Here is a 13,974-nt window from a genome sequence, read left to right as displayed (position 1 = left end):
TAGATATTGGTCAAGTGGTTGCGGAGATATAGGATTTCAAAATTTAGGGTCCAGGTCAAATATGTCTAAAAAGTCAAAAATTCAAAAGATCATATCTCCTAACCCATTAATCCAAATGGGATAAAATTTCACAGGAGTTAGTTTGTACCCATAGGCATCAATTGTGCCAAGTTTTTATCAAAATTTGAGAGGGTAAGGTTACGATTTTTTTTTTTTTTTTGGGTGATTTGAGATGGAATGACCCGGTGATTTATGGATTTTGTGGTATCTTCCTTTATCTTCTTCACCAGAATGGTTATAAACTCAGAATCCCTCTTCAAATTGTATCCTCCACAGCCTGGTTTTCTTAAAAGTTATTTTCCATTTTTTCTTATTTTAGCAATCTTGAAAATGAGGCTCTTGGAGCATTTCAAATTCTGCACAGAATCTTGCTCACTCTTGATGTAGAACTAGTGAAATTTTTATTATTGGTCAAGTACAGATTACTTTAAAAAATAATTACAAAAACTCTCAAAATAATGAGAAAACTTGAGTTAATTACTAGTCCACGTTTTGCTTAAGATCCCTGTATATTATTTGTACCAAGGGGCTTTTTTCTTTCCTCTGCAATATCATATAAATACATACGTATACAACGCTTTACCATAAAAGAAAGAGAACTCTTACACGGAATTATTTATATATATATATATATGTTTATATAACAATGTAATGATAAAATGGTTCCTCTAAAAGAAAAATAATTGTGTTTTCAACTTTAGTTAAAAAAGAAACTTGCATGTGAACATATGTGAATAACTAACGGAAATTTTATAACTTCATTATCAGGATTGGATATTTATAAAAAAGTAAGAATTGAAGGATATTTAAGTACTGTTTAATCGCTTTAAAAAGAAACTTTGGCAATACTTACATGAAAGATGTTTCTATAGATATTGTTTAATTTTGTTTCTCAAAGGATTCTTAATCTTTTGCAACTGGAAGGTACTCTTCAGATTTTCAAACCATTTATTAACATGCCTTTCCAAATATATGAATAAGAACCTAACATGTTGTATAGAAAAATAAAAAACTTGGCTGTAAATATGTACTGTGTCACTCTCAGTTTTATTACCAAATTCCTTATTCTGCTTATCCTCCGAGATACACTTAGGCCTGCCTCTTGGAAAAAATTTAATCAAGTCTTAAAATAGGGTAAATCTTTAAAAGCTTATAATGAACGAACTAGATGGGTTAGAACCATATTTTTTTATAATGTGCAAACTCCATTATTAATAATGAGATCAGCCTCTCTTGATAACTTCGGCAACATGGTGCAGTAGGCTTACGCAGGTCAAGGCAAATTCGTGCAGTTCGAGCTTTGTCATTTTTCTGGTTCCACTTTTACACTTTTAATTTACAATCTATATTTGGATGGATGGATGTATTAGCCCCAATAAGAAGCAGGATTATCTTGGCCCCGTGATGTTCTCACTTTTAAAGCCCGGATTTTTGGCCTGCAAACAGCCTGGAGCTTCCAGTAACGTATTATAAATAATTGAATGTTTTTTGACGCAGACGCATATTGACTGGGAGCAAGTGTCAAGAACTTGTGTGAGCTACAACTTCTGGCGGTTGTCCCCTGTTTTTTACAATAGTTCATCTATATTTATACCCAATACAAGAACTGTGTCACACCGTATCTCACCCTCAATTAGTATGCCTTGGTTTGGAGCAGCTGGTATCTCATCCCCTTTAGGTTTCACCTGTTCACTTTGATTAATGATAATAGTAAAATAATCTAGTAACATTGCCTCCGCAGCACACTATATGGCGTTTTGTGTGTCGTAACACATCGGTTGAGATCCTTTCTTTTATAATAGATTATTTTTATGTAGAAGATTACAATACCAATAGTTCAATATGAATAACATTGGAAAGGAGAATGACGTAGATGATGCTGCGATGGAGATACCATAGTTTAGTTACACATTTAAGTTGATTTGAAGGTTCAAATGAGCTACAACTATAAGCATAAAAGGCAGGAAGGGAAAGGCTATACTTGTCAGAAGAAACAAGTCTTTTTATTTTATTTTTGTGTAAAATACAATGGTTCTTCTCAATTTTTTTAAATATTCAGCTTAAATTGGAAATTAAAACGTTAAAAAACCAGAAATGAAATTGATTGTGCTTAGACACTTTGTCTAAGCCTTAATCTCCAAAACTTGCTTTTGTGAATGTCATTTTTCTCAACATACACTCAGCTGAATTATTATTTTGCCGAACAGAAGCTTTGCTGACAATTGTCAAAAAATAATAAACATATTTAATAATCATTTACACTGCAATACAATTTAATACTCCAATTTTAAAGTGAGAAAATATTGAATAATTAGCCACGAATTAAAATCAATTATAAATAAATGAACTCTTAATAGTTTATAAATTAATAATTGATTGATGTCAGGTTTGCAAATTTTTGCTCTTCATTATTTATTTATTTATAAGGAGGTTGTCATAATTTTAATTATCTTATAATTAAATGAATTACTTATTATTTAAATTAAATTAAATACTGCAATTCGAGGAAAAGATAAACATTTTTTCTTTCAGAAGTTAAGTAACATAAATAATTGTATAACATTGCAACATAAATCATTTTCAAATATGTTTTTATTTTTTTAGGAGATGCGGTAATTCGGAAAAGTGGTTATTTTACAGAATGTACTTTCGGTAATGTGGCCTTTAGAAAAAAAGTTTCCGGTAAAGTGCCGTAGAACAGAAAGTATGTCATGTACTTTTTCAAGATAATGTAACAACTAAAACTTTTTAATAAATTTGGTATGTAATTGTACAGCTTCAAAGTTTTATCAAAATGTGTAAAATAGTTCCAATTTTTCGTTTTGCACTAGATATTATTATTATTACGTCAAAATGAAACTTATCTCTTTAAAATTGATCATTTCTTACACCTATGGCTACAACAATTTATAAAGTGGAGATTTTCTGCTGTTTAAGAAGTAAAGTGATTAGATTAGTTTCCCAATCATTCAAACAAATAAGGTTTTGTGCATTGGAATGATCTATACAGATCATTGAAAATATACATCAAAATTTGCCAATTCTTGATAGACTTAGTATTTTAAACAAACTGCCCAGTTGCCCAGAAGCTATGATGATGGGGGAAAAAATTTAAAATGTGTCAAAGGAAGACACTATGATACACATTTTGGATATACTACTTCACTTTAAGTGCAAGGAACAGAGAAATACATAAGAGTAAAAAGAAATATCCAGAACAGGAGTTACCATCTTATAAAAACTGAGGGCTACTTTGAGATTCCCACAAGGCATGAGGAGTAAAAATGTATAATTAAATCAAAAGTCTAGTGGGCGAATGAAAAAAACCAATGGGCTACCGGGTGTCTGCAGGCATAGGGTTAGTGACTTCTGATATAGAATGTGAATAAGTGGTTAGGGAAGGGCAAATATAGAGAAATATCAAAGTTTTAAGATAGCACCTAAGGAAAAATAGTTGGTACTGCTTCCCTTTTTCTTTTTTTAATCTTCTTTAATGGATCATTATAATGCAAAGTTCCCACTTAATTTTGCTTCATTTTCTAAAAAAATGGATAATAAAATGTTTATATATATATAAAGAAGCTACACTGATATATATTTTCTATCTTGAAGTACATCATATAAGAAACAATAAAATTTGTTTAATTGGATGATCTTGCCTGAAGATTCAGGTCATTTTAATGTTCCCTCGAGACTCCGGGTCTAATTCGACAATAAATATGATAAAATCTATTACAAAACAAAAAGACACAGAGTCTAAAATAATGTTAAAATTAAGGACCACCCATGCTGAAGTTTCGAAGAATATTCCTAATTCATATGCTGGTGAAAGTTTATGACTGGAAAAATAATCTGCACGATGTAATTCAAGATATAATTCAAAAGAGTGAGGAGGTCTGGAAAGCACCTTGAAGTGTCTGAGGTACCCAGGCAAAAGCCCTGGACGAAAAGGAATATATTTCGTAATATGCAATGATAATGATTCGTGCTTCAAATATTCAAAAGCCCTTTTCATACGATTTTGAGGTGCATACCACTTATATCTGTCAGTGAGTCTGATTTCGTCATTTGCCAATGAGAGGAAGGGACACTTTTCCCCTATATTCTCCAAAAGAACCCGATAACTCCTTCTTCGGAAAATTTTCATAAAGTTAGACGGGAGTACAGCTATTACGGCGTAGAACTTGTCAAAATCATTTGTGTTGCCTTGTCCTTTGAGCATGAAATCGATTTTCAGAAACAATGTTTTAGGGTATTCTTTGTTGAACTATTGGAGGCAAAATTCTGAACACCTGTTCGATCACCGGAAGAGTCGTATCTAGCTTAATTTACTCCAGAGGAGGTAGGTGACTGCTGGAGTGTAGTCCTTTCAAGGTTAGGATTTTTGTCATCCTGTGAACGGGTTGTAGGTGGAATTATATTTGTGGTCAATGTCATCAATAAAGGAGCTACATCATATTCTTTCTAACCGAAGACTGAATATATTTTCTATCTTGAAGTATAGGAATAAATAAATCTTTTTATTTGCATGAATTCACCTGAATGTTTTCGCGGAACTACCCTCCAAAATGAAATAAAAGGTAGCTTAGTAGGAAGACAGGGTTATAAAAAATTGAGTTTGGATTACATGTGTACTCTTTCTATTAAATTTTGACTTTAAACTACTCTTAAAATTATTGGGTATTCCAACTCACCCCACAAATTGGAAAAACAAGCTTATAACTGACTTAAATATATTTATACAACATTAGGCTGTAAAATATGAAGTAAATAAATGAAGTGAAGTAATTCCTTGTTCGATTTTTATTAACGAGTATTTTTATATTGGCGCACCCCATATATAAATTCATATTTTGAAGTTAATTCTAAAAATAAATTTAAAAAAATAATGATGTTAACATATATGAGTAAATATATTTATGACTCGATTTATTTTAACTATGCTCTACATTAATCTTACCTGTAATATCAAGCCAAATACGTCATAGACTATGCCATTGATAAATATGCTATTAGTATATTTATCAATGCCATTAAAGAAGCTAAATGATGAATATATATCAATATTAAAATCAAATGTGAACTCCTAATGTAACCAATCAAATCAATAGTTTTGTGTACGTCATAAGTATACCCATGGGCTAAGAAGTACAGGACTTATCAAAGCAAACACATTTTTTTTTGTACAAGTCCAAATGACCAAATGAGCCGGTAACAACAGAAAATATGAATTAAATCCACGAAATCGTTTTAAATGATCACTTCACTCCAGAATCAAAAAAATCATTATCTCAGTGGACTGCAACTGGTAAAGCTCTTCAATAGCGCCCGAAAGCAAAACAATCAGGTAGAAAGTTATGACCTCTGTATTTTGGAGTATTTATGGTATAATGCTCATAAACCACCTACAAAAGGGAATTATCATCAATAGTGAATATTGTGCAACGTTATTAGAGCATTTGATGGTTGAAATGACGGAAAACATCTCAATTTGAAAAAGATAAATGTCATGTTTCACCAGGATAACGCTTTGTGTCACAAATCAATCAAAACAATAACAAAACTACATTAATTGAACTTTGAATTGCTTCCACATCCACCTTATTCTCCAGATTTGGTTTCAAGTGACTACATGCTGCTTGTAGAACTTAAAAAAGTGCTCCCCAGTAAGTAATTTTGCTCCAATGAAGAGGTTATCGTTAAAACAGTGTACCATTGTAAGACAAAATATCAATTGTTTTCTAAAAGTGTCATGTTAGAGCAGAGCTCGAATGATTATATTGCTCTTGATGGAGATTTTATGGATGAATAAACCCAATTTTGAACGGAATTTTTTTTTTTCTTATTAACACCGGTACTTTTCACCCCATGTGTTACATACATACTAGACGTGGGATGATATATCGGATATAAATCGGACAACAGATATATTGGACAAAATATCCGATATTTGCAACGAATCGTTATTCCAGAAAATTTTTAGAAATATATCGAAAAAAATAAATCTCAGTTTTTGTAGCTAAGGAATTATACACATATAAATCAATCTTAGTAGAATGAACAAATGCATTTTTTATGACTTATGCACATACTTTAAAAAAAAGTGCAACACAAAGTTTACTTACCTCTCATTACTTTAGGTAAGTAATTCTAGAAAATATTTTTTCATTACAATGCCTTAATAATGTTGGTTACCAATTTTATTACTTAGTTGTCAAGTATTTTTATATATAATCTTTTTTCTTTTTTAGTCATTTGACTCACGTTTAAACCGTGGTCAAATTGACGATCAACAACGCAATTGGGAGAAATTATTCTTTCTGAACTCAATGTGTAGAGTTGATAAGGACTCGTATTTTTCCATTCAATTGCTATAAACTGATTATCTTTCGGAATATTCGAATCCTGGTATAAGCTGGCTGAATTTATTTCTATAATATATTACCTATTTTTCCTTTTAAGAGGAGATATCGCGTCTGTCGTCAAAAAAAATTAGAAAATGAAAACGAGGTATCCCTTTAACAATCTGTTAAGGGTTATAGACACATTTAAAAAAGAAATAAATTAATCCAAACCTTATAACTCAAATACTTTGTATTCAAAATATATCGTCTCTCACGAGTCAGACTTTTTGATCAAGTTAAGCAATAATTAACCAATTCTGACAAAATCAATGGATTCAGGGAAATGGTTACAACTATAATTTGTAAATTATGGAATTGGAAATTCCTTTTCTAATGATATTTGATAGTTCTTAATGACTTATACTATAAATCATATCACAAAATGAACATGTTTGGTTGGTTTTAAGATAAAAAACTCAGGACAGCATTTAAAATAAAAGAAATATCCATGTCATTCCCAATCTGGGAAAAGGGTAGTGAAACTTGTTTTTGGAGACTTTTTGTCAGGTTAGCGGATGCAAAATAATTAGAATGACTTTTGAGTCTAAATCGGGTGGTGTGTCTTAGATTTTCAGTCCAAATATAATTTGATATATTTTATTTTGTGATAAATTCAAGTTGCAAGTCTTGAAAATATGAAATCGTTTCCAACTCCCCACTTCCAGTATAAGGTGTGCAGTACTCAAAAAGAATTCAGTACTTTCAAAAATTAGCAACTATGAATAATAAATATCCAAATTCAATTTGATGTTGGGACATGTGAACTTGAATTTTCTTGTTTTTCCTTTAGATTAAAGGATGGTGAGATGCCATGGAGTAACTTAATACTTTATTGTCTTCAGAGTTGGGTCTTTCTCTATATCTGGGTATATTTTAAACTCCAAAATCGAAAGAAATGAGGACTTTTTTGGGCCTACATATACATATCTATTTAAAGAAAATCTTGATTAGATGAACAATAATTTATCTCGTGTACGGAACTAAAATTGAACTATTTGATATGTTCGTAGTATTAAAATCATAACATAATATAGTTATTGTAATTTTTGGATTATATAATATATTATCCCAATTAAAGTCAAATATACTTAATATGTCTTTCTTTTTTAAACTATTATATAATCATATTTTGTCAAAATATAGTTTTTATTTAAATAATTTAAATATAAATCGGGCAATAGAGAAGAGGCAAAGTAGAACTATGATTTATCTCTTCTACTTTGCCTCTTTCCCGATGATCTGCCAAAAATTGACCTATGATTAATATTTATGCTTTTTAAATAACTATACACAAACTTGTATGAAACTAACAATAACATGTTTGCTAAATTATTACTTAACATATAAAGTCATCGTTTAAATAATTAAAGCTTCTTATTTTATGATATAAAATAGTTTACTTCATAAAAACTTTTTTACTTCGAAGAAAAACCTTTCCTCTCAAAAACGGGAAGGGTTGTCTAGGGGTCATGGCTAAATTCACTATAATGAAATTTTTTTAATTAAAAATAGCAATTTTTGAGATGTCTAACACTGTGGTAGCTCATTTTTGGTTCTTGTGATACCCTCTAATAAAACCCTCTCATGATAATACCTCTAAACAACCTAATTTAAACAGAATAAAAATCCTTTTTTGATTAATATTAAGGATAAAAGTGACCAATTAGATGTCAAAATGAGATTAACAAATAGAAGGACTTGAACTTTACTGTCTAAAAAATTTTTGGGGCACAATTTCTTTGTCTATTTATATTTATGACCGTAAATGTATTAAAAACTATTTTATTACATCCTTATTCTATCTTATTTCCATGTTCTAGACATGCATTAACTATTAAACTGGGAAAAATAAGATATTTCCTCGTATTCTTTAATTTTGTCAAAAAAAAAATTCACAAATATTGGCATTTTTAGGGATTTTTAGTAGATAAATTTATATTATTAATATTAACTTTGAGCCCAAAAATGGCGTTTCCTTTAGTCATTATGCAATTTATGATATCAGTGAAAATGTTCTACATCAAAAAGATCAACAGATGATTAAAACTATTTATTAATATATTTTAAAATATAAATCACTTTTTTACAAGATAAAATACATATTTTATATCTATTTTTGTATATAGCAGATGATGCGTCTATTGAAGTTTTATGTCAATATTTATTAAACGATATATATCTAAACACATTTTTTTAGTGCATTTTTGTAGTATGAACAACAAAATTTGCATTTTCCAAATTAATAAAAACACAAATTGCCTGCATCTGGGAGTTATGACTAGTGTTGTAATAGTGGGCATGGACCGAGATGTAATTGGACAGAACCACAGTCTTCACTGACAAAATACTACAGGCGATTGTTGTACATATAAATTCATTTGTCCTTTTTCTATTTCTAAAGATCTAAAGTCTAGCCTCTTTAATTTTTATTGTTATCAAACATTATATTGAACTTTTATTGGCAATATACAGAAAAGAGCTTCCGATTTCCTATAAACAAAGCCCCCGTTTTCTTCTATCGAGAGTAAGTTGATGTAATCAGTGTCCTAATCCACCCATTCCGCAAATATTTAAAAAAAAACTTTTACCCAAACTATTTCGACCTTTCTTCAGTCATTCATTATATCCTCTACCACTTCTTTGAGTTGATTTAGCATATTATAAATTATTCAGGGACTGACAATCACGATATCTGAGATCTGATTTTGTAAAATGAGCGTTGAGTAAACAAATGATTTTTGGGGAATGATGTTCTCGCTTCTTCATGTTGTAGTCAAATAAAGGAGGAAGCATTACTATAAAATTTTAAAAATGTACTCGTCAAATAATTTCATTTGTAATTAAATGTGATAGTTATAATAGGTTTTAGAATAGTGAAAGCCCTGGGGTAAAGTTTTATTGTGTCACTTTGTATTGTAACCAAAGAATCATGTATAATAAAAGTTATGATGTATATTATTGTTCTATCATACTTATTCTAATGCGTCATTGTTTATTTATTTTTTTCAAATTTCTAAAAAGATCTTTTTAACTATCACATCACAAATAATAAAACTTAGTTTATTCATTCTCAAAGTAATACATAAATGAGATATTACAACAAATACTTTTTAGTGTTTTGCCAGAATAGTATGCTAACAATAAGAAGCTACTTTTTTTTTCTTCTTACCAAACGGATCCTTGAGGTTCATATGTACCTATAGGATTTTTCAAAATTAATTTAACTTTTTAAATATCAATAATTCATTTTACAATTAGATCATAAATCAAGTTTATTTCTATGAATTATCAAAAAATATAATCGATACTAATATAAATTAAAAATGGATACAAATGATAAACGTAACAACTTGGTCTGGTACGGTACACTAATCCCACGTACAACTGTGCAAGCTGTGGCACAATCTTCACGGTAAGTCGTTAGGTACTGTAAAATAACAAAATGCTTTATATAGAATTAATGTAGTACTTCAAGTTTTTCAGATATTTATTCAATAATAATTTATTTTTAGTATAAATAAATTGTTTCTAAATATATTTAATTTCTCTAAAAAGCAAAGTTTAATATAAAATATACACAAACAATATACATGTGTAATACTATTCTTCATGATTTTATATTTTTTTCCCATAAATATGAGTTTTTCTAGATTTTCCGGTAATAAATAAGACCTATTAGCAGTCACAATAAATTATTTTACTTGCTACAGATGTATCTGTATTTGCATGGTATTGGCAAGCAATTAGAAAACATAGTGAAGTTTATTTAAATTATTCCTCTACAATACAACTGGGCTTAAGTCTACTGGGATCCATTATCTAAGTCACTATCTCTTTTTGTATTCACAAAAAGATGAATTATTTCTTAAATAAAATGAGGAAATTGATTAATATCTTAAGTTCACTATCGAAATTTTTTTATTAACAAAAAATATAATATCAAAATATTAAATATGAGATTATATATATACTCCAACTACCGAGGGTAAAACGTACTGAACCAAACCGTTCAACCCCATACCGTACCAGCCCTAGTAGCCATACAAATTCTTTGGTTGAAAATCGAGAGCATTTTGTTGTTGGATAAGTTAGTACTATTTGTTACGTGAGCAAAGTCATTTCATCAACTCCCAATTGTTTTCATGGAGTTTTCGAGCCTCTCATTTTAAATAATTGGGAATTAAACCAAAAACTATTTACTGTGTCACAAGTATTACCTTTTAATAAATTTATCTTTTATGAAGTAGGCTTATTTTACAAAACCTTTTTTCAATATTCTTTTAATTGATGACATGGACTTGCACTGATTAAGTATAAATAACTTACTCCATGTGCCATATTGGATTTCACTATGTAGATAGTTTTTCAAACTTGATTAACAACTAGTTTGTGAAGACAATTTCAAAATAAGTTTGCCTCTACATAACCTCTTTCCTTTGTCGTACAAAAAGGGTTTTTAAGGGCTTTTAAAGAACAGAAGAATTTCAGATATTCCGAAAAAATGTTTGAGTCATTATTGATTCTTTTAAATTAGGGAAAAAGTTTGGTGCGGTCATAGGGATTGACTTCAAAAAAGCCACCATTGAAAGGCTAGCGCGGGTTATAATAAAAAAATATATAGTGGATTTAGAGTAAAATTCACAGACTCCTGTAATATTTTGTATGTATATGTAGACGATGTGACATTAACCATACAAGCTAAATCGGAGACCCAGTTAATCAAGAGGATAGAAGTACTGTTAAAATTATTTACCAAGTTTAGAAAGAGCTTGGACCTGAACAAAGAGAAGACATCGATCCTCCGTATAAGATACTATACGTATTCACTATAATGACCTCTTACGAAATCAAAGAGATATCGCAGGCGAAAATATTACAAATATGATCCTGAAATTCGTGATGTGATTGTTGAATTGCCCTCACTCATGGAGTAACTGAGGCATCTAAATATTTTACAGATAAACTTGATTTAAAAATCAGTTCCCGCACTATACGTAATTTAATTAAAAGCTACCAGGCATATACACCACAAGTTAAAAAAGAAATAGGAAACTATGTTCTGGATCACGGACCTGAAAAATGTATTGAATATTTCAAATCTAGATTCAATCCAAATGTAACTGGAGAAGAATCGTCAGTGTCTCTAGTCAATAGATTTAATAGATACTACGATAGTAAAACCACTGCTCCTAAAAATAATGATCAATCAAGAGCTCAGTATAAATACCTGCAGCATAAAAACAAGTATAAATATTCAATTCCTAGAGTGGGATAGGGATGGAATTCATGTACATAATTGGGATCTTGTTTGTTACCTCATTCATGAGAGGTTGGCTAATAGACTGGGTCGTACTATTCACTTTTTCGAAAATCAAAAACCAGTAGTATTTTCTTACTGTGTTTTTTCACGTAGGTTTCAAAAAAGTAATTTAAAAAAAATAGGATAGCCTCAAGCTACATCAATTTCAGTTTGAAAATTAGAGAAAAGGCGGATTTTTTTTCTCCATATTTTTTCTTTGCTTGCTTTCGATGTGTAATTTATAGATATTTATGTTAAAGGAATGCATATGTATTGTCCTTGATGTCAAAAATTCAAATTTGAAGAAATTTCAATTATTAAACTATCCGTAATTATTCTTAATAATTTTATTTGTGCACTTAAAAAAAAGAAATAAGCAGTAATTTTAACTTTGTTTTGTTCTGATAATATTTAGAAACATATATTTTTATTTATTAACCTTATGATGCATATTTGTTGATGCTATATTTTATCAATTCGTTCATTTTGTTTCTAAATATCTAATAAGAGAAAAGAAATTTCACAATCCAGAATAAGTAATTAACAAAAAGTTTGTTTGATTAAGTGATGAAAATATTTAAATTACATTTCAATGAATTAAAGAGCTTTAACTTTTTCTTTCAGTAAATCTTTTTTATAATTTATTTAATTTTAGAAGGTTATAGAGGTTATTGCTTGACATTTGTATCCCGCTGGCTTACTGAGTCCTCATTGTCCCATCTCTATTTTGTGTGGAAATACTGTTAAGGAACAGCTGGGACCATTTTAACAAATATATCACAACTTTTTTTGTTGGCAAGGCCATATCACCCCTTTCATTGGTGGTTGGATGAAGCTTTTCAACTCAGAAGTTGCGAAGGAGCAGGTAAGAGATTGCTTTGACACTCCTTCTGATCAGTTGATCAGTTCAATGATGCTACAAGCCCCACTGTTTATAGCAGGCGTGTTTCTGATCCTGACTGATAGGCTTTCCGATTGAACGTTTGGTCCACTCTCTCCCCTGATCGCCAGGATTCGTTCTACCACTATTAATATCATGATCATGAACATTAGAACGAACCAGTACATGTAGGATCATGTCACTGTGTGCATCACGAGTTCATGTACCTAAATTTCCTGGGACTTTTGCAATTAAGTAAATATATGATGTACCCTTCTATCCAACAGTCTTCACCTTTGGCAACGAAACAGCATGGATAATACAGACCAATTATAAACTCAACTATTAGTATGTTAGCAGTGGTGATCCAGATATCTAAGAAAAACACTACTTCTCTGATAGTACACACTATCGTATAGCTGTTCATCTGTAGACATATCTTGAATAACCTTATCACACAATTTGAGTAATGGTTAGGAAATAGAGATTCGGTGAAAGTTTGGCTTGATATCCAAGCCAGTAACTAAGTCTATCAGCTTTCTTATTGGTACAGATAGCCTATTATCAGTTTGAGTTGGGCAATCAACCTCAAGAATTAGACAGTGATGGGGAAGTAGCATTTGTATGACTAAACACTTACCAGACTATTTTCTCCTAAACTGGATTTGTTGAGCCCCCTCAAATGCCCATGACTGTTTTATCAAAACCCCTCTCATTTAAACATTTATATATAAACTATGCAATTTGTGTAGGGTGTGATTTTATTTTGTTTGTTTTCTTTGGTATAAAGTGGAACAATAAATTAGCTCCAAGGCTAACTAACAACACTATACATCTCTAGCTAGATCCTACACATAAATGAATGTTTTCTTCCCATTGCTTTCATCACAATATTAGTCAAACCGATTTTTCCATCAAAGAGGATACAAGAGATTGGCTCTTCTTCTCTACACCTCTTCTCAAACTCGTCTCTCATGTGTGGAAAAAAGGTAATGTTAGGGGATTTTTTGTTTTAACGTATCAAATGATGTTATATCTTTGGTTATGCTGATGATATTTAAACAAATTCAGTTGAATTAAACACTTAGAATAAAAACAAGGTTATATATTATGTATTATTTTTTCATTAATAGCGGTCATACAACAACTTCAGAATACATCCAGAAGAAATGTGAATATTGTACAATAGAAGATAAATAAATAAAAACTTTTGTTGTGTGCCTTGCTTTTGATCCATTTTTATGTTAATTCATTGATTGAAATTGCTTCCAAAAATATCCTGTGTAAAAATTTTCAATCATTTATTAAAAAAATAGTATTCTTGTTTTTGA

At 30.1% G+C, this 13,974-nt stretch overlaps 1 protein-coding gene across 2 annotated transcripts in view; it reads left to right on the top strand.

Annotated features, from left to right (window-relative positions):
- Nucleotides 1-730: 730 nt before the first annotated feature.
- The window catches only part of LOC121129916 (gonadotropin-releasing hormone receptor), a 50,874-nt gene continuing 37,630 nt past the window's right edge, over nt 731-13,974 (top strand). Inside the window, exon 1 of one of the 2 annotated variants that reach the window (XM_071893487.1) lies at nt 731-848. Coding sequence is in view for 1 of the 2 variants with exons in the window: in XM_040725624.2 (XP_040581558.1) it covers nt 13,618-13,632 (15 nt within the window). In the remaining variant the exon portion in view is untranslated. Of the gene's footprint in view, nt 849-13,489; nt 13,633-13,974 lie in introns of those variants that run through there. The other variant, XM_040725624.2, reaches the window with a different exon arrangement.

Source organism: Lepeophtheirus salmonis, chromosome 14, assembly GCF_016086655.4.
Source record: "Lepeophtheirus salmonis chromosome 14, UVic_Lsal_1.4, whole genome shotgun sequence".
Lineage (NCBI taxonomy): Eukaryota > Metazoa > Arthropoda > Copepoda > Siphonostomatoida > Caligidae > Lepeophtheirus > Lepeophtheirus salmonis.
The sequence above is the reverse complement of the archived record's forward strand: the minus strand, read 5'-3'. Positions and strand labels throughout refer to the sequence as shown.